Genomic DNA, 24,516 nt, shown 5'->3' with positions numbered 1-24,516 from the left:
TGGCTCCCGTTAAAGGTCTCATGCTATTTTTCAGGGAGAAACTTAAACTCAAGAGGCATATACAAAAAAGTTACTGGCCTTAATAGTTACTGGAGAAATTTATCTAAGTCCATTTTATAGCGAACTAATTAATTCTTATCTCGTATATTTTTTACAGTCATATTTTGCAACCTAACAGTATCTCTCATAATAGCATGTCTTCAGTTGCTCATTCACCGTTGCTTAGAAAATGCTTTTTTCATCTTAGTGTCTATTTCTATGATTTGTCTTTTTATAGTCCTGTGAAATATAATATGTATTTTTTATTCTTAATTCTATACTGAGGACCGTGAGCCGAATTCTCAACCGGGTTGTCACCACAGTCAGTTCCTAAAGTGCTACAATTGCACAAATTTGCAAACTACACAGCAATTTTTGGTGGTAAAGTCAAGAAATTGACTAATAGTATTTTCAATACTGCTAGAATAGTACTTTCGTGGTACAGAGGGCAACCCTGAGCACGTGCTATAGTGCGACACAATGAAATAGTGCTAAAATAGCACTTCTGTGCTAGAGGTGGCAACCCTGGGTCTCGACCGAAACAGTTGCATTGTCATGTTTTTTTTTCACTTGCTGTGATTATCCTCATTTCTCCTTCGTTGCGATGTTTCGTTTGGTCACTATTAGCCAGTATCGTCTCAGAAATTATTTTCTTGTTCGTTCTTTTTTTTTTTACAGTATATCTTATTATGTAAAGCAAATGCACATAAGTTATACCTTTCAAGCATATCCGTTTGTCAGAAAAGCGCTTAAAAGTATTCAAGTGAGTAGAATATTTTCATACACTGTACGGCGGTCAGTCTGGCCTGCAACACACTGCGTGCAGTTTTCAGCGAGGTCTTTTGCGACTCTGATTCGAACACAATCATCTAAAAGTAATTCTAAAATAGTTTTTTTTTTATTATTACTTTTTCATTGCAATGAAGGGACTTCTCTGACGCCCTGACACATACCCGTCAAATATGATAATTGTCTATTACTTACAACTTGGGACAAATCTCGGTCTTTCAGTGCTTCTTCAGTTAGCTTCTTCCCCTCTTTTTCGGACTTCACCAGATGCTGTGCTAACTTTTCACCACTTGAACTTGGCGAATACGATGATAGCTTTGATTTAACCTGCAATAGTTTAGGATGAGTGTATGGAATGGATTATTTTCAATCCCTACTATTTTCTAAGGTAGTAAAGGAATTATTGATATTACATCTATTACGGCTTCTGGAATTGGAATTGTCTAGATGACTTAAACCATCTTCTGCAGAGCTTGTCAGCTTTTGATAGGGAGTTTCTGTGATATCTACCTCTGCATAAATTGTTAGCTTATTAAACTCATCTAATTTTTGAGGTTATTATTAAGGGTCAATAAAGATACAGCTTTAATACACTGTGCATCTTTAAACTTTCACTGAAATTAGCAAGTTGGAAATTATGTCCCTGGTGGTCAAAGAGTGATTAGACTTCTGTGCCCAACAAAAGTTGCAAGAAGAGTATTTTTGGCTTGTCAAAAGCTTACTGAGGATTGTAAGTGAAACCCAGCTAGCAGTGGAAAAAACCTCAGCTGTTGATACTCGCCCTCCGGACTATCTTTGAACAAGACATGGCTTAATTACAACTACGATTTAATTATGAATTGCTCTAGTTTAAACTTTCAGTTGGAAAGTATTTTCAGGAGAAGTATTTGTGGCTTGGCAAAAGCCTACTGAGGCTTGTAAGTGAAACCTAGTTAGCAGTGGAAAAAACCTCGGTTGGTGATACTCGCACTGTGTACTATTTCGTGGACAAGACATGGCCTAATTAAAACTACGTTTTAAGTATGAATCACTTTAATGTAACTTTCATTGGCATTAGTAAGTTGGAGAGTACATCTGTGGTGGTTCAAAGATTTTTTATTTTTTTTTTATGGTGAAGCCAAAGATTTAATTCTTTTCTAGTATTGCTGAGTATGGTGCCGGCCACCTCTTCAATTTTTGCTCTCGCGCTGTTATAAGCTTTGAGCTGACGTCCCTCCCCCATTTTTATTCTTTTGTTGTTCATTAATCCGTGGTGAGGCCCCAGCAGGTTTAGTTCTCTGTGTATCTGATAGTTCTGTTAATATTGTGGATACCCTTTGTAGTTTTACCACAAGTGGAACCAGTTATTTCTCCCGTTTTTACTTTCCATTGTTAAAAAATATCAGCTAATTTTCTTGCTTCACTATTAGGTTTTCGCACTCTACTGTCTCACGCAACATCTTCAATACTCTGCATACCTGTCTTGGTTTTATGAACACGGTAGCCCAACTTTGATTTTTCACCCAAGATTCCAAAATTGCAAGTCAAATTGCTTAACTTTCTTAGCACCAGTATTTGGACGTTTTAAACAGATTTTACGGGCATAAGTAGAGTATTTAGTTTATTCTCTAACAGTCTTGGCGGTTTCCTTTGCATGTTTCATACTATATTTTTTTTAATCTTCCGTTTTAACTACACCAAAAGCTATTGAATCTCTTACCTGATCCCCTTGTCTTTCTGCTCCCTTTTCGGCAGAATAAGCAGCATCAGATATTGATTTTCCAGTTGATTTGGCCGCTTCTTTTGTCGAATCATACGCGTGCTTACCGGCATCTCCCGTTTTATTATACACCGAATGTGCAGCATCAGTAGTTTTATCATAAGCCGATTTGGTAGCTTCAGCAGTTTTGTCATATGCCGAATGAGCAGTCCCAGTCACCTGGTCATATGTTGACTGAGCAGTATCTTTAGTTTTATCTATGGCTGAACCCAATGTTTCTGTTACCTTGTTATAAGCAGATTTAGTTGTATCGGCTGTAGAATCATACACAGACTTGGCTGAATCACTAGTCTTATCATAGGCAGACTTTGTAGAGTCAACAGTCTTGTCATAGGCAGACTTAGCTGAATCTGCTGTATAATCTTTAGTGGCTCTTGCTGACTCAGCAACATTTTCGGCTGTATCTTTAGTTTTATTAGATGCAATTCCAAAAGCACTCTTCAGTTTTTGATATCCTGTACTAGCTATACCTGCTACAACATCTGCATCTGCCTTCACAGTTTCCCCAATGCCTTTAGCAGCTGCTTTTGGCATGTCAACCAAATGTTCTTTAGCAATTACACTTGCATCTGATTCCCCAGCAGCCTTTCTTTCTCTTTCATCCCTCAGTTCTCTATAATTTTCTTTTGTTGCTTCCTAGAAACAAATATAGATTTGGACTTCTTTTAAATTAATAAAAAGGCAGACAAAACAAAATAAAACAATATAACTAACTTATCAATACCTCTCGTAGCAAAAGCTTATTAGGGAGCTAAAAAAAGAAAGAAAAAAACCTTATAACAACATTATATATATTTTCCTTCTAAATCACAATATATATTTTGTTTTTCCTCTTTTTGCATTACCAAACACATAAAATAAACTGTGGCCAAGTCTGAAATACATAAGGACTTGAGGTTAAAAGTACTTGATAGCCACCCTTCTCATCAATCCACAATTCGAAGTCACTCATGCTAAAATCTTCTTAGCTTCATTCTTAGTTACCTAAAATTGCCTATTGCCTTTACATCCTGCAGTTTTTTTTTTGTTTTGTTTTTTTGTCTCTTGCCATTGAAAACTATTACCAAGACAAAAGCGAGAAACGCTCGGACAGGATGCCCATTTTAAAACTAAACATAAGTAAGCTCTAAACTCTTAAGATTTCTTGAAACGGCAAAATATTTAAACAAATACAATTTTCAGTAATATTTTCACCCGTTTCCCTACAACTTATTAAACCTATTCCTTTTATTCTCAAAAGCACGTGTAATAACCATATTCGTAAAGGAAGGTAGACGCCCACAGTAGGAAAGCTTATTTATTTTATATTGATGTAGCTGTAGTTTAACAGTGTGTCTGCAAAACTAGGCAAAATTGTCTTCATTCCATATTTATTCCTCCAAAGAAGTGGCCTAACGATGTGGGCACAATGTGTTTTTTTTCTTCTTTCTCCATAACCGGACACGTCGTGTTAAAAGAACCCTCGTAAGAATTTTGAAAAGGGCTCATTCGATAGAAAATCGGAGTGGCTAGTGACCTTTTTCACTGAAGTAAGTGATTGAAGGTACCCGAGCCTCCCCCCCCACGCCGAACATTCCCCCCAACGCAGCCAATCAAAATTTTTAGATAGACATTTTGTTCAGCGTTGTTGATTTCCAGATATAAATTAAGTTTTCGAGCAGGACACTCCACCACAGCCCTCAGGGCAAGGGTTTTAAGTTATGCCCTGGGAACATATAAGGTTTTTTAAAGAAGGCGTTGCCGCAGAAACTTAAAAACAGGCTCATTCGATTGAAAATTCAAAGGGCTAGTGCCATTTTTAATAGTCGAAAGTGATTGTAGGGCAACTAGCCCCCCCCCCACGCCCATCATCCCCCCAAAAACATCCAATAAAAATTTTGAGATAGCCATTTTGTTCACCGTAGTTGACTTCCAGATGGAAAATATATTTTCGAGGAGGACACTCCCCCACAACCCTCAGGGCAAGGGTTTTAAGTTATACCCGGGGGGCATATAGTTTTTATAGAAGGCGTTGTCGTAAAAACTTAAAAAGGGGCTCATTCGATTGGAATTTCAAAGGGCTAGTGCCCTTTTTAATAGTCAAAAATGATTGGAGGGCAACTAACCCCCCCCCTCCTCCCACGCCCATCATTCCCCCAAATCCATCCAATCAAAAATTTAGATAGCCATTTTATTCAACGTAGTTGAAAGTTTTGAAAATTAGCTCTTTAAGGATGAAAACCCCTCCCCCTATAGCCCTCAGGGCAAAGGTTGTAAGTTATGCCCTGGGGGCATATAAGGTTTTTATTGAAAGCGTTGTCGTAAAAACTTCAAAAGGGCTCATTCAATTGGAAACTGAAAGGGCTAGTGCCTTTTTTTATAGTTGAAAGTGACTGGATAGCGACCAACGCCCCTCTCATGCCCACCAATTTACCAAAGACATCGAGTGAAAATTTTGAGATATCAATTTGATTAAGCGTACTTGAGAGGTCTCGAAATTTTCTCTTTTAGGATTATAACCCCCCTCAGAGCCCTCAGTGCAAGGGTTGTAATTTATGCCCTGGGAGCATATACAGTTTTTATTGAAAGCGTTGTCGTAGAAACTTCAAAAGGGCTCATTCAATTGGAAATTGAAAGGGCTAGTGCCTTTTCTAATAGCTGTAAGTGATTGGAGAGCGACTAACGCTCCTCTCACGCCCACCATTTTCGCAAACACATCCAATAAAGATTTTGAGATAGCCATTTGTTCCACGCAGTTCAAAGTTCAGGAGATTATACCTTTGAGCAGGACACTCCCCCCACAGTCTTCAGGGCAAGGGTTATAAGTTATGCCCTGGGAGCATATAAGGTTTTTTATTGAAATCTGTGTCGTAGAAACTTGAAAAAAGGCTCATTCGATTTGAAATTCAAAGGGCTAGTACACTTTTTAATGGACGAGTGATTAGTGATACTTTTTGTTGTTGTTGTTGTTTAGAGCAGGGCACTTCGTATCGAAGAGGTTGTTGTGGGAACTTCGAAAAGGGCTCATTCGATTAAAAATGGAAAGGGCTGATGTCCTTTTTAATAGTCAAAAGTGATTGGAGGGCAACTAATCCCCCTTCCACTCCCCCCCTCCCACGCCTACCCTCCCATTTGCCCATTATGTTTAAAAACTAAATGTTGCGTTAACATTAAATCAAAATGCACTGTGTTGATGCTAATTCCCAATAAGGCATCTCAGCCGTATCCCAAGAACGACTGAGGGTATTATGTTCAAACTTTCGGGGCTACCTCTCCTCTTACAATTTAACCAAATCAAAATAGCGTAAGTGTATCCAAGCTATCAAAGAAAGTAAACAGATTTTTTTGCGAATGGTATCAAGTTTTATATTTCAGGTCAACTAGAGGAGGTATGAAACTAAATTAAACAGTACTATTTGTGTCCAGATTTTTAAAAGGGTGTATGTTGTTAAAAATTGCTGAAAATCTTTCTCCAGCATACAAATAGCAGGCCAAGCTATAAAGTCTTAAAAAACGAAAAGATTTAAAGTATTATTTTTCTTTTTCCCTGAAAAGACTATGTAAATATAAAACGAACGGAAATTAATTATAAAACTTTTTCCACAAAATAAGTTTTTCAAAGAAAAGTAAAGAACTCCATTAAAAAAAATGAGCAAAAATAAAATCAAATAATCTACCAAGCGTGAAAAACTATCACAAATCGGCATCGATAAATAAATGAAACCCAAAACGAACAGAAATCAAACAGTTCGTGGTAACGAACTGTCAGTAAGGGGCGACCCGGCTCAATGGTAACCGAAACTCTAGAAAACGGTATTTTGATACAAATAGATACATCAAAAGAATCAGATTTTAATGCTGATTTCAAATATATAAGTTTCATCAAGTTTAATCCTACCCATCAAAAGTTAAGCGCCTGAGAAAATTTGGCTGATTTTCGAAAAAAGGGGGAAAGACCCCTAAAAGCTATAGAACCTTAATGAAAATCATACCATCATATTCCGCGTATCAGAGAACCCTAATGTAGAGGTTTCAAGCTCCTATCTACAAAAATGTGGAATTTTGCATTATTTTGCCAGAAGAAAGATCGCGGGTGCGTGTTTATTTTTTTTTTTTTTTTTTTTTTCCAGGGGTTATCGTATCGACCCAGTGGTCCTAGAATATCCTGGAAGGGGTTATTGGAATGGAAATTAAAAATTCTAGTGCCCTTTTTAATTGACCAAAAAAAAGGAGGGCAACTAGGCCCCCTCCCACGCTCATTTTTCCCCAAAGTCACCTGATCAAAATTTTGAGATGGCCATTGTGTCCAGCATGTTCGAAAATATTATAAGTATGTCTTTGAAGATGACTTAATCCCCCGAAGTTCCCGGGAGGAGGGCTAAAACTTATGAACTTTACCCAATGTTAACATATAGTATTGGTTATTGGGAAGTATACAGACGTTTTCAGGGGATTCTTTCTGGTAGTGGGGGGGGAGGGTCGGGGTTATGTGGGAGGACCTTTCCATGAAGGAAGTTTTCATGGGGGAAGGGACATTGCTATGAAGGGGATGCCGGACTTTCCAGCATTATTTAAAAAAAAGATCAGAAATTAAATATAAAAAAAACAAGTTTTTCAACTGCAACAGCAACAACAACAAAACTTGGAACGAACAGAAAATATTACATTTATGATTGGGTTCACCCCCTAGTCAATACCTCACTCTTTAAGCTAAAGATGTCTTAGTACTTTCATAAGAGCTATTCATTCTAATTAACGGCCTTTGTGATTAAGCGGTCATTTTTAAAGAATTGGAACAAAATTTGAACTTTCGCTTAAAGAGCAAGGTATTGACTAGGGGGCGAACCCCCTAATAAACGTATTAAAAATATATGAATATAGAAGTTCGTTACTTAAGTTAATTCGTAAGTTACGTATATTTATTACTAATAAAATCGTTCGTAAATAAAATTAAACAAGTTTCGAGAAAGTCATTTAACTAAATAAAAGTAAATTAATATGAAAATTTTGTTTTAATTATTCATGTACGGTGAGCCAAGATCAAAACCTGCATTTATTCAAAAACGATCAAAAATTAAATAAAAAAAACAAGTTTTTTTAACTGAAAGTAAGGAGCGACATTAAAACTTAAAACGAACAGAAATTATTCTGTATGTGAAAGGGGCTGTCCCCTCCTCAGCGCCTCGCTCTTTATGCTAAAGTTTGACTTTCTCACAGCTCTATTTTTTTTTTTTAACAATAAAAAACTTTAGCGTAAAGCGCGAGGCGTTGCGGAGGGGACAGCACCTTTCATATACAGAATAATTTCTGTTCGTTTTAAGTTTTAATGTCGCTCCTTACTTTCAGTTAAAAAAACTTTTTTTTTTATTCAATTACAATAAATAACCGAGTCAAACTCAAAACGAGCAGAAATTAACATAAGTTGGGCGCAAAACCCCTATGCCTTCCCAAGGCCAGAACAAAATTTGCACTGTACTGAAAAAATACAAATGAATGTGCATTGTCAGTTTGATAAACATATACTGATATTTAGTAATCAAAATGTTAATATTATTTGATTTATTTAAGTTATAAAAGTGAAAACATTTATATTTTTTTCAGTAAAGTGCAAATTTTTTTCTAACCTTGGAAAGGCAGAGGGGTTTTGAGTCCAAATTCTTATAATTTCTACTCTTTCTCGGTTTGACTCAGTTATTTATTGTAATTTCTGTTCGTTTTGGGTTTCATTTATTTATCGATGCTGATTTGCGGTAGTTTCACGCTTGGTAGATTATTTTATTTTTGCCCCAGTATTTGTTGACTCGAAATAAATTAATGCATTACTCGATTTTTGGAGGAAATAGGTAGATTTTTGCCAAATTCATTAAAGTGCTTACATTTTTTTTTTTTTTTTTTTAGCAAGGTCATCGGATATAATTTAAATCTCTATTACCCGGTTAAACTTTCTCTTGGCAAGACTTAGTTACATATCGGATAATCCGCCAAATTTCTTCCCGTTTGTCTTGGGCTTCTTAGAATCGTTCTTCACTTTCTCAACAATCCCTTTAAACTTTCTTTTGTAGCTCTTTGAATACTTGCCAAATTATTTCGCTTTACTTTTCTTACGTGAACAATCTCTTGCTAATTATTGCACTTGAAATATGTTTAGGATAGGTTGCGTAGCTATTCATTTTTTTTTTTTCAAAATACATTCTTAATTCGAAGTTGGATGATTATGATATAAAGTAGAAAGGAGGTGAGAGATTATGTTGATGAGAAAAATAGATTTTTTTTTTTATTAAATGAGGATACACGAGGTATTTCCAGAAAGGCCAAACTGACCGAGATCGAGTAAAAACTATTAAAAAGTTTAGCAACAGCCTCATGAGAATCTGTGCAAATATAAAACTTGACGCAATGCATAAAACTGAGAAATCAAACAATAAATGCCTTCAAATGCACGCTGCACCAAATAATTCTTAGAATATTGTGTTATTACATGGTTGTAAAACAATTTTGCTTTGCCTGTGTTTCTCAAATAAACAAGTAACCAATTATGAGCCTAATGATTAGAAAATGTATAAACAAAGATACAAAGGTCAGTGCAAAATTTCTTTCCAAAGCTCATTACTGATTTCTTTCAATTATTTCTTCCTCTTCGCACCCCATTCGAAAACAACCTGTTTTTTCTCGCCCCCCCTTTTTGAATGGCAAAAACGACCACATTTTTAATAGCCTAAAGTAATTCATTCGTAAACGACCTAACCATTATAATCTTTCTTTCGTTATAATTTTAGAAAGAGGGGCTGAACCACTTTTTTCGCCGATCTTAATGTTTGATCTGTATATGATTGTTATAATAAGTTCCTGAGACTGACCTTAAGGAATTCCGTAGAAAACATCTAGCATGTCTTCCTTAACCTTTTAAAGAGCACACATTTTGGTCATGCTCGACTATTATCGTTATCATGGTTTCAAACATCCCAATCTTAGTTGTAGTTGTAATCTCTCTAGGGCTATAATCAAATAGTTCGTGGTAACGAATCAAACAGTTCGTGGTAACGAACTGTAAGTAAGGAGCGACCCGGCTCAATGGTAACCGAAACTCTAAAAAACGGAATTTTTATACCAATAGATACATCAAAAGAATAAGATTTTAAGTCTGATTTCAAATATATAAGTTTCATCAAGTTTAATCTTACCTATCAAAAGTTACGCGCCTGAGAAAATTTGGCTGATTTTCGAAAAAAGGGGGAAACATCCCCTAGAAGTTATAGAACCTTAATGAAAATCACACCATCATATTCAGCGTATCAGAGAACCCTACTGTAGAGGTTTCAAGCTCTTATCTACAAAAATGTGGAATTTTCCATTTTTTGCCAGAAGAAAGATCACGGATGCGTGTTTATTTGCTGTTTTTTTTTCCAGGGGTGATTTTATCGACCCAGTGGTCCTATAATATCGTGGGAGGGCTCATTGGAACGGAAATTAAAAGTTCTAGTGCCCTTTTTCAGACAACAAAAAAAATGGAGGGCAACTAGGCCCCCTCCCACGCTCATTTTTTTCCCAAAGTCACCCGATCAAAATTTTGAGATAGCCATGTTGTTCAGCATGGTCGTAAATATTATAATTATGTCTTTTAGGATGACTTAATCCCTCGAAGCCCCCAGGAGGAGGGCTGAAAGTTATGAACTTTACCCAATGTTAACATATAGTATTGGTTATAGGGACCCGGCTCAATGGTAACCGAAACTCTAGAAAACGGTACTATGATACAAATAAATGCATCAAAGGAATCGGATGTTATTGCTGATTTCAAATATATAAGTTTAATCCTATAGATTACAAACTAAGCGCCTGAGAAAATTTGGCTAATTTTCGAAAAAAGAGAGAAATACCCCCTAAAAACTATAGAACCTTAATGAAAATCACACCATTACATTCCGCGTATCAGAGAACTCTACTGTAGAGGTTTCAAGCTCCTATCTACAAAAATGTAGAATTTTGCATTTTTTGCCAGAAGAAAGATCACGGGTGCGTGTTTATTTTTATTTTTTTTCCCCAGGGGTGATCGTATCGACCCAGTGGTCTTAGAATATCGTGGGAGGGCTCATTGGAATGGAAATTAAAAGTTCTAGTGCCCTTTTTAAGTAACCAAAAAATGGAGGGCAACTAGGCCCCCTCCCACGCTCATTGTTTTCCCAAAGTCACCTGATCAAAATTTGTAGATAGCCATTTTGTTCAGCAGGTTCGAAAATATTATAAGTATGTCTTTTAGGATGACTTAATCCCCCGAAGTTCCTGGGAGGAGGGCTGAAAGTTATGAACTTTACCCAATGTTAACATATAGTATTGGTTATGGGAAGTATACAGTACAGACGTTTTCAGGGGAGATTTTTCCTGGTAGTGAGAGAGGGGGGGGGGGGGTCAGGCAGGGAGGTATGCATGGAGGGGGTGCCTCTGGGCCCACCCCCCCCCCCCGAAATCTCACGATTTTGTTCATTTTCCCATAATTTTCTTATTTTCTCACAGAATAATGGGTTTGAAGGATTTGCCCCCCCCCTCGAAACAAATTGCCCCCCCCCCGAAACAAATTCCTGCGTACGTGCAGGGGGTCGGGGGTTATGTAGGAGGATCTTTCCACGAAGGAAGTTTTCTTGGAGGAAGGGACATTGATATGAAGGGGACGCCGGACTTCCCAGCATTATTTAAAAAAAGATCAGAAATTAAATATAAAAAAACAAGTTTTTCAACTGCAACAGCAGCAACATCAAAACTTTAAACGAACAGAAAATATTACATATATGATTGGGTTCACCCCCTAGTCAATACCTCACTCTTTAAGCCAGAGATTTTTTAATACTTTCATAAGAGCTATGCATTCTAATTACAGGCTGTTGTGATTAGGCGACCCTTTTTTAAGATTTGAAAAGAAATTTGACCCCTCCATTAAGGAGCAAGGTATCAATTAAGGGACTGTCGCCCTAAAATTCACATTAAAAATATATTAATTTATAATTTTGTTACGCAAGCTAATTTGTATCTTGCACTTAATTATTTTTAGTAAAAGCTTTTTTAAACAAAACGTAACAGGTTTCGAGAAAGGCATTTAACCAAATAAAAATAAATTGATGTGAAAATTTTGTTTGAATTATTCATGTGCGGTGAGCGAATATCAAAACCTGCATTAATTCAAAAACGTTCAAAAATTAAATAAAAAAACAAGTTTTTTTAACTGAAAGTAAGGAGCGACATTAAAAATTAAAACGAACAGAAATTACTCTATATATGAAGGAGACTGTCCCCTCTTCAACGCCTCGCTCTTTATGTTAAAGTTTTTATTGTTTTAAAAAATAAAGTTGTGAGACAGAGTCAAACTTTAGCGTAAAGAGCGAGGCGTTGAGGAGGGGACAGCCCCTTTCATATACGGAATAATTTCTGTTCGTTCTAAGTTTTAATGTCGCTCCTTACTTTCAGTTAAAAAAAACTCGTTTTTTTTTATTTAATTGTAATTAAGGAGTAAAGCGGCTCAATGGTAACTAAAACTCTAAAAAACGGAATTTTGATACCAATAGATACCTTAAAAGAATCAGATTTTAATTTATTTGCTGATTTCAAATATATAAGTTTCATCAAGTTTATTCTTACCCATCAAAAGTTAAGCGCCTGAGAAAATTTGGCTGATTTTCGAAAAAAGACCCCCTAAAAATTATAGAACCTTAATGAAAATCGCACCATCATATTCAGCGTATCAGAGAACCCTACTGTAGAGGTTTCAAGCTCCTATCTACAAAAATGTGGAATTTTCCATTTTCTGCCAGAAGAAAGATCACGAATGCGTGTTTATTTGTTTGTTTTTTTTTTTGTTTTTTTTTTCTCAGGGGTAATCGTATTGATCCCAGTGGTCCTAGAATATCGTAGGAGGGCTCATTGGAACGGAAATTAAAAGTTCTAGTGCCCTTTTTATGGGACAAAAAAAATGGAAGGTAACTAGGCCCTCCCACGCTCATTTTTTTCTCAAAGTCACCCAATTAAAATTGAGATAGCCATTTTGTTCAACATAGTCGAAAATCTAACTGAATATGTCTTTTAAGATGACTTAATCCCCCACAGTTCCCAGGGGAAGGGCTGCAAGTTATGAACTTTGCCCATTGCTTACATATTGTATTGGTTATTGGGAAGTATACAGACATTTTCAGGAAGAATTTTTTCTGGTGGGGGGAGGGGCTGGAGGAGGGGGTTACTCGGGAGAATCATTACGTGGGGGATGTTTCTTTGGGGTAAGGGAAATTTCTATGAAGGGGACGCCGGATTTCCAAGCATTATTTAAAAAACGATCAGAAATTAAATAAAAAAAAAAACAAGTTATTTCAACTGAAAGTAAGAAGTAACATTAGAACTTAAAACGAACAGAAATTATTACGTATATGAGGGGATTCTTCCCCAAGTCAATACCTCGCTCTTTACGCTACAGTTTTTTTAGTGCTTTCAAAAGAGCTATTTATTCTAATTAAACGGCCTTTGTGATTCAGGGGTTTGTGAATTAATTTTTTTTTTAATTTTAACCTAAAGAGCGTGGTATTGACTAAGGGAAGAACCCCCTCATATATGTAATAACATGTACGTAATAAATAAAAAAACAATAAAAAAAAACAAGCGATATGGCTCAATAGTAATCGAAATCTTTAAAAACAAAATTTTTATGTCAATAAATGACTCAAAAGAATAGACTTCTAATGCTGATTCTAAGTATATGAATTTTGTTCAGTTTAGTATTATTTATCAAAGGCTACGAACCTCAGAAAACTTACCCGATTTTTTAAAGAGAGAGGAAACATCCCCTACAAGTGAAAGAATTTTAATGAAAATCACACCGTTAGATTCAGCGAATCAGTAAACCCTATTACATAGGTTTCAAGCTCATATCTGTAAAAATCTGCAACTTTGTATTTTTTGCCAGAAGAAAAATATACGAATATAGAAGTTCGTTACGTAAGTTAATTTGTAAATCACGTCAGAGCCAAATTTAGAGACAGTCATTTAGCAAAACAAAAGTAAAATTTTCATGCAAATTTTCTTTGCTTATTCAATCACGGTGAGACAAAATAAAAGCTGTATCAACTGAAGAACGTTCATAAATTAAATAAAAACAATAAGTTTTTTAAAATGAAAGTAAGGAGCGACATTAAAGCTTAGAACGAACAGAAATTATTCCGTATATGAGAGGGGCTGTCCCCTCCACAACGCCTCGCTCTTTACGCTAAAGTTTGACTCTTTCTCACAAGTTTATTTTTTAAAACAATAAAAAAAATTAGCGTAAAGAGCGAGGCGTTGAGGAGGGGGCAGCCCCATTCATATACGGAATAATTTCTGTTTTAAGTTTTAATGTCGCTCCTTACTTTCAGTTTAAAAAACTTGTTTTTTTTATTTATTGAAGGAAAGGTTGAGGTGGCTAGGGCACGTTGTGCAGATGAAGGATGACAGATTGCCGAAGATTGTTCTTTTCGGCCAAGTGGGAGGACGTCATAAAGAAAGATTTAAAGGAAATGGGAAATTCGTGGGCGGGTGTAAAAAGGGAGGCTTTGAATAGATTGGGAAGGACGAGGAGCGTGCGTAGGTGTGTTGGCCTCAGGCGGATTGGTGATGCGGTGACATGTTAGTAGTAGTAATCTTAGTTGCAAGATTTATCTTCAGATTCTTCCAAATTATTGTCAACTGTGAAAAAACATTTTGCTTTTACTATCCTGCTTTGCATATCCACTGCATGTGCAAGCCTTATTAATAAAAATGCTACCTATGTAAGTTCGTGTATCCATTCAGTCGATCTTCCCGTTGGCTTAGGCCTACATCACTTTATCATCCTAAGTCCTAATTTATGCGACAAAGTTTTTTTTCATTCATTGCCAAGGGTTCCCTGAGCCCTCTAAGCCTCTTAAAATTTATTTATTTCGCTAAGATTTTCTGTTCCTTCGGCATTTCCATAATTACAGCATTCTACAACAAGTATTCTACAACTAAAGCGTTAGTATTGATATTTAGTTGAGTAAAATAGCATTAATTAAAATCAAGGAACTAATCAACTTATTTTGATTGATTTTAGCTGATTCCTGTATTGTCATTGGAAATCAGTAAGTTTACGATATTTTAGTTCAATTGCACTTTAAGAAGTGGGGGAAACACGCAATTGATCTAGACAAATTAGGTTAAATAAAACTGTTCTATAAAAAATTCTTCCATTAAAAGCTTTAAGCAATTTTAAAACAAAACGAGCAGAAATTAAAAAAAAAAAAAAAACACCGAATAAAAAAAAAACAAAAACACACACACACACACACACAACCTTAGGTAAACAGAAATCACATATAATTGTGAAGTCAAACAGAAGACAAACAGATCACATGTAAGTGTTGTCGCTACGCCCCCTCAAACAACCAGAAATGGGAGATTGTTAGTTAAGCCATATTGAAAACAAAATATACATTCTAAAATCAAAAAGCACCGGTAATTGCACGCCCACGTGCTTAGAAATCTGTTTTCTAAATTAATAGCGAAAATTAATAGCGAGGAATATTAGCTAAAACGCTTTAAGCTTGGGAGACAAGAGGTGTCCGTTCAAGAAGTTATTGACTGATACGTCATATAGAATGAGAGGAAATTAAGGGAAGAAAACAAAGTATTAAGAGTAGATTTTAGGAGGTGGGAAATGGAGGCCACGGATAAAACTGACGAGAACGTGGAAGATGCAGCCCAGCGGAAGAATAGTAAGATATTTTATCAGCATTATAAGAAATTTAAGGAAAGTAGTCAGTCTGAACTTGTCCCAGCTAAAGATTAAAAATATAATAACATCTTAAAGTGCTGGTAGCGTACTAACAGATTTCTTGAAATAAGATGGCTGTGAAGCTAGTGATAAATTGCTGAGGATAATGAATCTGGTTTTTGGAAACGGAGAAGCCCCTAATGATTTTACGAAGACGTTATTTAAACCCTTTCTAAGAAACGAGATAATTAGTTCAGTAAATATAGACATGTTCGATTTATGTAGGAAGCAAATTACTTAGAATGATGATAGGCCTACCTATTAGGCAAATAGTTGCTGGTGATAAATTTTAAAAGAACAACTGTTGGGTTTTTGGAAGACAAGAGAATGCGTCCACCACATTTTTATTTTGGAAAAATAATCTGTAGTTTCTGAGTCATGAGACCCCTTTAATCCTTACTTTTACAGATTATGAACAGGCATTTGATTCAGTCGATAGATAAGCTTTAGTAAAGGTCCTATCCTTGCATGGTATACCACATAAGCGTATTAAGTGATTAGCGCTATGTAATAGACCAATTTTGGTTTTTTGGGAGCTTCGTCCTAAGGAACACGGGAAGGGATATGGGAGAGCATAGAATCAAAAAAGAAGGAAAAATTCCCCTAGACTTAGATTAGGCAAATGGTTTGAATGCCCTGTCTGAAGATGAAAGCAAAATGAATAAATTTTTGGAGATTTAAGAGTGCAGAGTGTAAGCACAGGTTTGGAATTTAATATTAAGAAAACAGTCGCTTAGACTTGTAATAACTGAGGGTTAAAAGGTGATGTTTGGTAACAGGAAGGATGATCAAGTAGGTAGCTTCACGTAGCTGGTAAGTGTTATTATTAAAGATGGTGGATGCAGTGAAGATGTAAAAATCAAAGTAGCCAAGGTCAAGGATGTTTTTTTTCAGAGCTGAAAAAAAGTTGGAAGAGTAGGAAGATGAGTGCGAATCGGGACTATAATGTTAGAAGCTACAGTAATGACCGTGGTCAAGTAGGGTCGAGAAACTTGGGCTATTCAAAATACAGATAAGATTTGTTCAATGTTTTCCAGATGAATTTGTCTACGCAGTTTTAGGTAACTGGTAAACTTACCGCATATAAAAAAAAACAAGCTGTACGAAAGACTAAGATGGTCAGGACATGTTTTAATAATGAAGGATGACGTACTCCCATTGTTTGTGCTTTTTGGCCATCCTTCTGTGGCCAAACGAAAACTGCCCAGAATGAGGCGGGAAGACAAGGAATTAGTTAATAGAATGAGGAGATAAGAAATTAGTTAAAGGGAACCAGAGCTTCATGGGAGGAGATAAAAAGTGAAGGTGTGAATAGATTGGGATAGAGAAGGATTGTGTACAGCAGTGTTGAACTCTGGTGGCTTTATTGTTGCACTGAGTTGTTAGCAGTAGCAGTAATAATAGTAACACAATGTACTTGCCATTTTTGCTTATTGTAAATACATGCAAACGCGTCTCTCAAGTGAGTAATTTTTCATATTAAAATTGAAATATCAAATCAATCTATTTGCATTCAAATTAGTAATTACCATACAATCTGGACGTAATCATAAGCCTCAAAAAACGGTGGGACATGGAAGTATGATGAAGCATTTTCTATTTAGCAGTTAAATAGGAATAGGACAAACTTTACGCAAATCTTAAGTACGTCTAGAAGTGAGGCCAAAACCTTGGCTACGGTCAAACCCTGGAATAATTTGTTTTAAATACCTTCACAAAGTCTACGTGTTCCGATAAATGTCCTTTTATGTCTTGAGCAACTCCCTTGACTTTATTAAGGGGACCAGGTGCATACATTTCCACTTTACCGGTGCTTGGTTCTCTCTGTTTTCCTTCCAACCGCACATCAGGCTCTGTTTCAGCAGTTCCAGCCATTACCATTTTTCCTTCAGCACTGGTTGGTTCAACATCTCTAAATTCTTGTTCTCGCAGTCTTCGGGAGATTAAGGCTTGCTCGTGTTCAATGTCGCTAAAGAAAATAACAACAATCTATAAAACACAGTAAATAGGTAGAAACAAAAAAAAAAGCATTAAACGGTATGTAATGAGAATTCTTTTTTTCTAGTCATAGTCTCAACTTATAGAAACATTTTCGGCTCAGGTTCTCTCCCTTCAGAAATTATAATGGTGCATACTCACAAGATTGGTGATTGTAAAAATTAAAAGGTAAGAAAAATAAAAATGGTGACCAAGATGAAAACAAATGTAAAAAAAAATATTTTGTACGAACAAACAAAAGCGGGAAGAAAAAAATAAAAATTTACCATTTTTACACCCATAATGTTCATTTTTAGTTTCTTTTTCCAATACATTGGCATTTATTTTACCAAAACCACCGATTAAAGTTAATACTACAGAGATAATTTTTCCCCTATTTCTTAATTTTAGTTTCACTTACCATCCGTGATTTTACCTTCACAATTTTCTTTTTTTTTTAAAGAAGGTGGAAAAATACTTACGGTCCGGATGAAAGCCCTTCGGTGGCTGCGGCTGGTGTAGCAGTTTCTTCATGAGTTAATCCAAGTTTGTTCGTAATACCATGAAGAGCACGAGTGAATATACCAGGATTTGTTTCTCCTTCCTTGGCTTGCTCCCTATAGAAAGAATAAATTTAAGTTAAGGACAAGAATTTGGGAGTCAAAAACAAGCAAGACGTCTGAAGCAAAAGCATGTTAATAGTTTAGTCTGAAGAAAAAAAAAAACTATATTAAAAATTCGGATGGGCTTAAGCAAAATTTAATGGTTAATGTGTGAGGCAAGTAAGGAGTAAAGTAATTTAATGTGTGAGGCAAGTAAGGAGTAAAGTAATTTTTAGTGTGTTTATATTTGCTTCTGTTTGTTATTACTTCTTATTTTATAAATGAGCTACGAAATATTTCCAAAAAATACTGTATTAAAAATTCGGATGGGCTTAAGCAAAATTTAATGGTTAATGAATTAGACTAATAAGGAGTATTACAATCCAAGGAGTATACAATCCAATAAGGACTGAGTAATAACTAAGGACTAATAGTCCAATAAGGACTAATAAGGAGTATACAATCCAAGTTTGTTCGTAATACCATGAAGAGCACGAGTGAATATACCAGGATTTGTTTCTCCTTCCTTGGCTTGCTCCCTATAGAAAGAATAAATTTAAGTTAAGGACAAGAATTTGGGAGTCAAAAACAAGCAAGACGTCTGAAGCAAAAGCATGTTAATAGTTTAGTCTGAAGAAAAAAAAAACTGTATTAAAAATTCGGATGGGCTTAAGCAAAATTTAATGGTTAATGTGTGAGGCAAGTAAGGAGTAAAGTAAGTTAATGTGTGAGGCAAGTAAGGAGTAAAGTAATTTTTAGTGTGTTTATATTTGCTTCTGTTTGTTATTACTTCTTATTTTATAAATGAGCTACGAAATATTTCCAAAAAATACTGTATTAAAAATTCGGATGGGCTTAAGCAAAATTTAATGGTTAATGAATTAGACTAATAAGGAGTAAAATAATTTTTAGTGTGTTAATAGTTGCTTCTATTTGTAATTACTTCTCATTTTTAAAAAATGAGCTACGAAATATTTCCATTCCTATTTAGGGAAGTATTTTTAAAATGTGTTCATTTTTTTCCGCCGCCTTTCCTTTTTTTTCTTGTGCAATTTGACATGTTGAGCTGACAGTGCCTACGAGCTCATTACTGAGGGCTCTTCAAAATATTGCAATATTTTATTGACATGGGTAGACCAAGCAACAGTTTAGAGCTGTGTCAAGCAGTTCGTGGTTACGAACTGAAAGTGCGGAGCAACTAGGCTCAATAGAAACCGAAACTTTAAAAAACAAAATTTTGATATCAATAGATACATCAAAAGAATTGATTATGGTGATTTCAAATATATAGGACTCATCAAGTTTAGTCTTACCTGTCCAAAGTTACGAGCCTAAGAAAAGTTGCCTGATTTTTGAAAAAAGGGGAAATACCCCCTAAATTCAAGAAATCTTAAATCGGTCAAAATCAGGCATCACACTCAACGCATCACAACGCATCAGGCATCACAAATACCATCACATTCAACGTGTCACAGAACCCTACTGTAAAAGTTTCAATGTACTATATAAAAAAATGTGAAATTTTGCATTTTTTGCCAGAAGAAAGATCCTGATGTGTTTTTTTTTTTTTAGGGTTGATTGTATCGAACTAATGGTCCTAAAACATCGGGAAAGGGTGCATTCGAACTGAAATTATAAAATTCTAGTGCCCTCTTTAAGTGATGAAAAAGATTAGATGGTAACTAATTCCCTTTCCAAGTCCCCCTTTTCCCCAAAGTCATCGATCAAAATTTTGAGATAGCCAATTTTGTTCAGCATAGTTAAAAACCCCAATAATTACGCCTTTAGGGACAATTCTCCCCCCCCCCACAGTCCATGGAGAAAGGGCTGTAAGTTATGAAATTTGCCCATGGCTTGCGTATAGTATGTTATTGGGAAGTATACAGATATTTTTCAAGGGGTGGGATTTTGTGCGTGGGTTTGGGTTTCCATGGGTGAGGAGGCAAATTTCCGGAGGTGATCTTTAAAGGGAAAATTCTACACTGGCGGGATTTGACAAAATTCCTATACCAAATTCATCATATTTGTCATAATTTCTATTTGCCAACTCAACTTTGCATGTGGAGGTGTTTCGGGGGAATTTCTCAGGGAAAATTTTCAGTGAATTTGGGTCTCCGAGAAAAATTTCCAGGGAAGGGGGATTTCCGGAGTGATCGGGAAAAGGATTAGAAATTAAAGTTTTTCGGTAAAATTCTACTTTAGCTACTTTTGGCTATGCTGGAAAGGGGTTAGGTTAGGAAAATGAAACTTTCAGGAATGGGTCTACAGGCTAAAGTATGTCATGGGAAGGTATTTTGAAGTACCTATCTCCACTCCTTCTTCTAGAGGGTCCTGGCCTTTGCCTACATGACAGGTCAACATACCCATTGAAATTCTGACAAAACAACATTTTACCTTAATTTTCAGTTATCAGTTTCTTTGTCTCTGGTTTTAGTGCTGAAAATACAATTCCTGGTCTTTGAGTAGAATTTAAGCCTATCAATGTTTTTTTCAACATTTAAGAAATGTATTTGCATATCTTTGAAACCTTATAAATTGGGACTGAACCAAGTTGTGAAGCTGGGAAAAATTTTGTTGTACTTCATTTAAGCAGAAAATCTATTTTGCAAGGTTTCACTTTTATAACACACAGATTTTTAAAGGTCAGGACCCTCTAGAGGGAGAAGGACCCTCTAGTGGAGGTACGGTATTTCAAAATACCATCCCATGTCCCAGGACATACTTTGGCCTGTAGACCCATCCCTGAAACTTTCATTTTCCTAACCAAACCCCTTTCTACGATAGCGAAAAGTAGCTAAAGTGGAATTTTACCCATATTTTTTCAACTGAAAGTAAGGAGCAATATTAAAACTCAAAATGGACAAAAATTATTCCATATATGAGGAAGCCCCTCTTCAACTGTCCACTCAATACAATACAATTTGACTTTGAATTAAGATCCCAGATGTAAGATGCTGGCACTTTGATGAGCAAAAAAAAAACAGGCTTATTATTTAGTACTAGGGTAAAAACGCGTTATCACCTTGACATGGTTTTGCGCATCGTCTAATGGCACCCTAAACGCATACGGCAGGGAAGCAACTTGAGATTTTTGCATCTGTGAAATCGAATTTTTCGCAATTTTCTGATTACTAGATAGGATCTTGCGAAAAGAGAAGTGAAGAGCTGAAATTTAATAAATATGAAACCGAATAATGCTAGATTCTCGTCAATATCCAATGAAAATCTGTTTTCAAACTATAGGAAGTTTTGCTTCTAATTTTCAATTGTGGTACTTTTGGGATCGCTACAATTTTTGTGAATATCTGGCACTTTTCTCAAACCTTGTCTGTAGATTTGAAAAATTACTTTGCATGCTTGTCCTCTCATAAGAAAAAATCAGTTGGCTTGGCCCACCTTGGATTTTTTTTTACTGGCGAATGCGACCATATAAGAACAGGTCACAAATACATAAAAATTTGAAATAAAAGCATCGGTTTTTGGATCTAAAAACCAAAATGTCTTACATCTTAATAACTGTAAATTTTATTATTTTACATAAAACATGTTTATTCAAATGAAAATCTTACGACAGTGTGGTTTTTGTATCTCTAGGCTTTGTGATTGCTTCGCTCATTTTCAGTTCCTTGTCATAAAGAGACTGGTTATGTCAAGACAAAAATTGCTTACGTTGGTAGGTTGAGTTTGTTTCCTAGCCAGTTCGTGGAATTACCTTTGTTTACAATCCATTGCAAACCTAGACAGGATTATGACCAAAGAAACATAAATGCGTAAAAGCACACAAGCAAGAAATGTAAAAGGAGGGGAGCAGTCCGTGAAGCATTTCAAAGCCCCAAAAACCGACAAATATTACAAAAGATATAGGTAAATAGTTCATAAAGCCCACCAAATGACATTACATATAAAAACATGGGAATAAGCCTACGGGTATGGATATATAAAGGACAGGTGTGCTTGATGGGTCAATTCTCCAATTTATGTTCTAGATTACATGAAGGTTCTAATTTTTGGGCCCCTATACTGGGGCTGATTGGGCAACAGTCCTCCCATAATGTCATAGCTCTAATATTTTCATATAATTTCACTTTCTGCTTTCAAATTACTTGAACCCCTCCCCCTAAAAGAACAAGCACGTGCTTGCCATACTTTTGTTTATTGATCAGCCGGTGTAATGAAAACAAAACCAGCAATGCGTAGACCTACTAGGGATTTTTTTTGTATTTTTGTCAGTGCTTTGGAATTTTTATTGGGTACTTTTCATGATTTAATTTAGAGTTAATTAATCAAAAAGTTTTTCTACTGAAAATGAAGATTTCGTTTAATGCGTTCATTTAACGAGCAAAAAATAACTTGTATAAAAAGTCAAGCTTACAACAAACATAAATTACCATGAATAAAGAAATGAAACCTAAAACGACGAGAAATTACAATAAAAAATGGATTCAAAGTAAAACGAATAGGAATTGGAACGTGAGGTTTCAATCTCCCTTCCTATAACCACCCTAAAGGCTAAAGATTTTTTTTTTCTCTTTACCGAGAACTCAGCAAATTACTTAAATTTGAATTTTTGTACAGCCAGTTAATTTTTCTACACATTTGAAGGGTCTGGATTTAAAATAACCCCGAGTAAGAAAGAAAGCACAGGACCAATTAATTACCAACTTTGTAACCTCTATTTCTATCAGATTAACTCTGACTCTTGTATAAATTAATTAGAAATTACAAGCAACATATTTTATGCAACATGCATAAAATATTGGTTCAAACAAACTGACTCGTGATATTACCCTACATTTTTAGAAATATAAAAAATAGCGCTTTACTGAAAGCACAAAATCGGTGCATCAAATCACGATTAGGAGCAGAGAAGTTTTTAAGCACCCTGAAGCAAATAAAAGACTAATTTGTAAGTTTCTCAATAGTCTTTCAACGGCCATAAAATCAGTAAATTTGAGTGCATTGAGAGCGAGAGAGAGAGAGAGAGAGAGAGAGAGAGAGAGAGAGAGAGAGAGAGAGAGAGAGAGAGAGAGAGATTTTAAACGAAAAAATTAACATCAGTTTAGCGGCCACCCCAAGAAGTAAAAATGGGTCGAAGAGGGTGGCAAGAATACACTAACAAAACAAAACAATAAAAAAAACAGAAAAAAAACAACCTATCTATATCACAGTCCCCAAACGGCACCATTTCCATTAGATTTACTATCATATTCATAAACATAATCATCAACCCCAGGAGCCATAAATATTTACCAATATCTTTAAAAAAAAACACAAAAAAAACACAAAAATTCACAATTACTAAAAAACATCCCTTTAATTACTATCTTAAACAAAGAAATATCACCTATATTTTTTATATTTTGATCATGACGGTTCCAACTTCTGATCCCCCTATGAGGCAAAGAAAACATTGATTTGGCCGAAACAACCAGTGGAATATTAATCTCTACAGATAACCTAGTATCATGGTTGCAGCGGCAGCTGCAACCAAGTAAAGAGCGAACCGCAGCTTATAGTAACCAAAAGTTAAGAAACACGTTTTGAAAAAAAACTGCCAAGTGAAAACAAATTTCCATCTGATACTGACTCAGGAATGATAACTATTATTTCGGTTCGTCTTAAAAATAAAAGTTTATTGCGAAAAGAAATTTATGGTGATTTCGAAAAAAAGCCTGAAACCCCTCTAAAATGGCGTCAGATCGAAATGGAAAGTACACCATTGGAATCAGCATGGTCGAAAACCTTTTACAGGGAAATTACAGTCCCCCTCCTGCAAGAACAAAGAAAATCGCTTTTTTGATTCGGTAGCACTGATCTGTCTCCCTTTTTTTTCTTTTTTTTCACCAAAGCTAGCGAATTGTCAGAACATCATAGAGAGATGTTTAATGGCTCATTTGAAAGAAACTAAACTTGTAAGTGCCCTTTTTAAGTGACCAAAAAGATTGGGGGGCCACTAGCCCCCTTCCTACAGACTCTCTCCTCCCAAAGTCATCCAATCAAAATTTCGAGATAGCCATTTTGTTTCACATAGTTCAAAGGTCCAATATCTGGTTTTGATGATGATATTGCCCTTTATAGTTCCTGGGGAAGGGCTGTATTTGTTATTGGGTGTATCGATATCGCATTTATCGGTATCGGGTGTATTGGTATCGCATGTATCGTATTGGGAATAGCGGTATCTATGTCCATTATTGTTTTTTTTAGTCATTTTCTAGGCTTATTTTTTAAAGCATGTCCCGGCAAGGTATTATGGTTGCAACCTAGAAAAAGAGCGAACCAGAGCCTATAGTAACCAAATAGCCGTCCTGGCTAAGTGGACGTGCGCTGGGTGGGGAATTCTTAGTCCAAGGGGCACGGGTTCAATCCCTGGCGTGGCCAGTTATTTGGTTTGGGACGCGGGTCAGCGGTGTGACTCTGTAAGCTTAACCAGAGTCGACCCAGCTCTAAATGGGTACCTGGAGAAATCTGGGGAGGTAAGCAGGAAGGGTGTGCGAAAGCACAGGAGGACTAGTCCCCAGCCCCCCAATGCACTTCCTGGCTGAAGGGCCACGAAACGGAGATCAGCACCACCG

At 35.9% G+C, this 24,516-nt stretch overlaps 1 protein-coding gene across 3 annotated transcripts in view; it reads right to left on the bottom strand.

The window, feature by feature from the left end:
• The window catches only part of LOC148943517 (uncharacterized), a 41,144-nt gene extending 19,577 nt beyond the window's left edge, over positions 1 to 21,567 (bottom strand). For all 3 annotated transcript variants that reach the window (XM_089101496.1, XM_089101497.1, XM_089101498.1), the window contains exons 1-5: positions 21,514 to 21,567; positions 17,825 to 17,959; positions 17,076 to 17,334; positions 2,528 to 3,223; positions 1,024 to 1,155 (exon numbers count right to left, since the gene is read on the bottom strand). In XM_089101496.1, the coding sequence (XP_088957622.1) occupies positions 1,024 to 1,155; positions 2,528 to 3,223; positions 17,076 to 17,334; positions 17,825 to 17,959; positions 21,514 to 21,560 (1,269 nt within the window). In that variant the 5' untranslated portion in view covers positions 21,561 to 21,567. The remainder of the gene's footprint in view (positions 1 to 1,023; positions 1,156 to 2,527; positions 3,224 to 17,075; positions 17,335 to 17,824; positions 17,960 to 21,513) is intronic.
• Positions 21,568 to 24,516: the final 2,949 nt, after the last annotated feature.

The sequence above is a fragment of the Artemia sp. Qi Xiang Cuo genome, chromosome 15 (assembly GCF_049724085.1).
Source record: "Artemia sp. Qi Xiang Cuo chromosome 15, ASM4972408v1, whole genome shotgun sequence".
NCBI lineage: Eukaryota > Metazoa > Arthropoda > Branchiopoda > Anostraca > Artemiidae > Artemia > Artemia sp. Qi Xiang Cuo.
The sequence above is the reverse complement of the archived record's forward strand: the minus strand, read 5'-3'. Positions and strand labels throughout refer to the sequence as shown.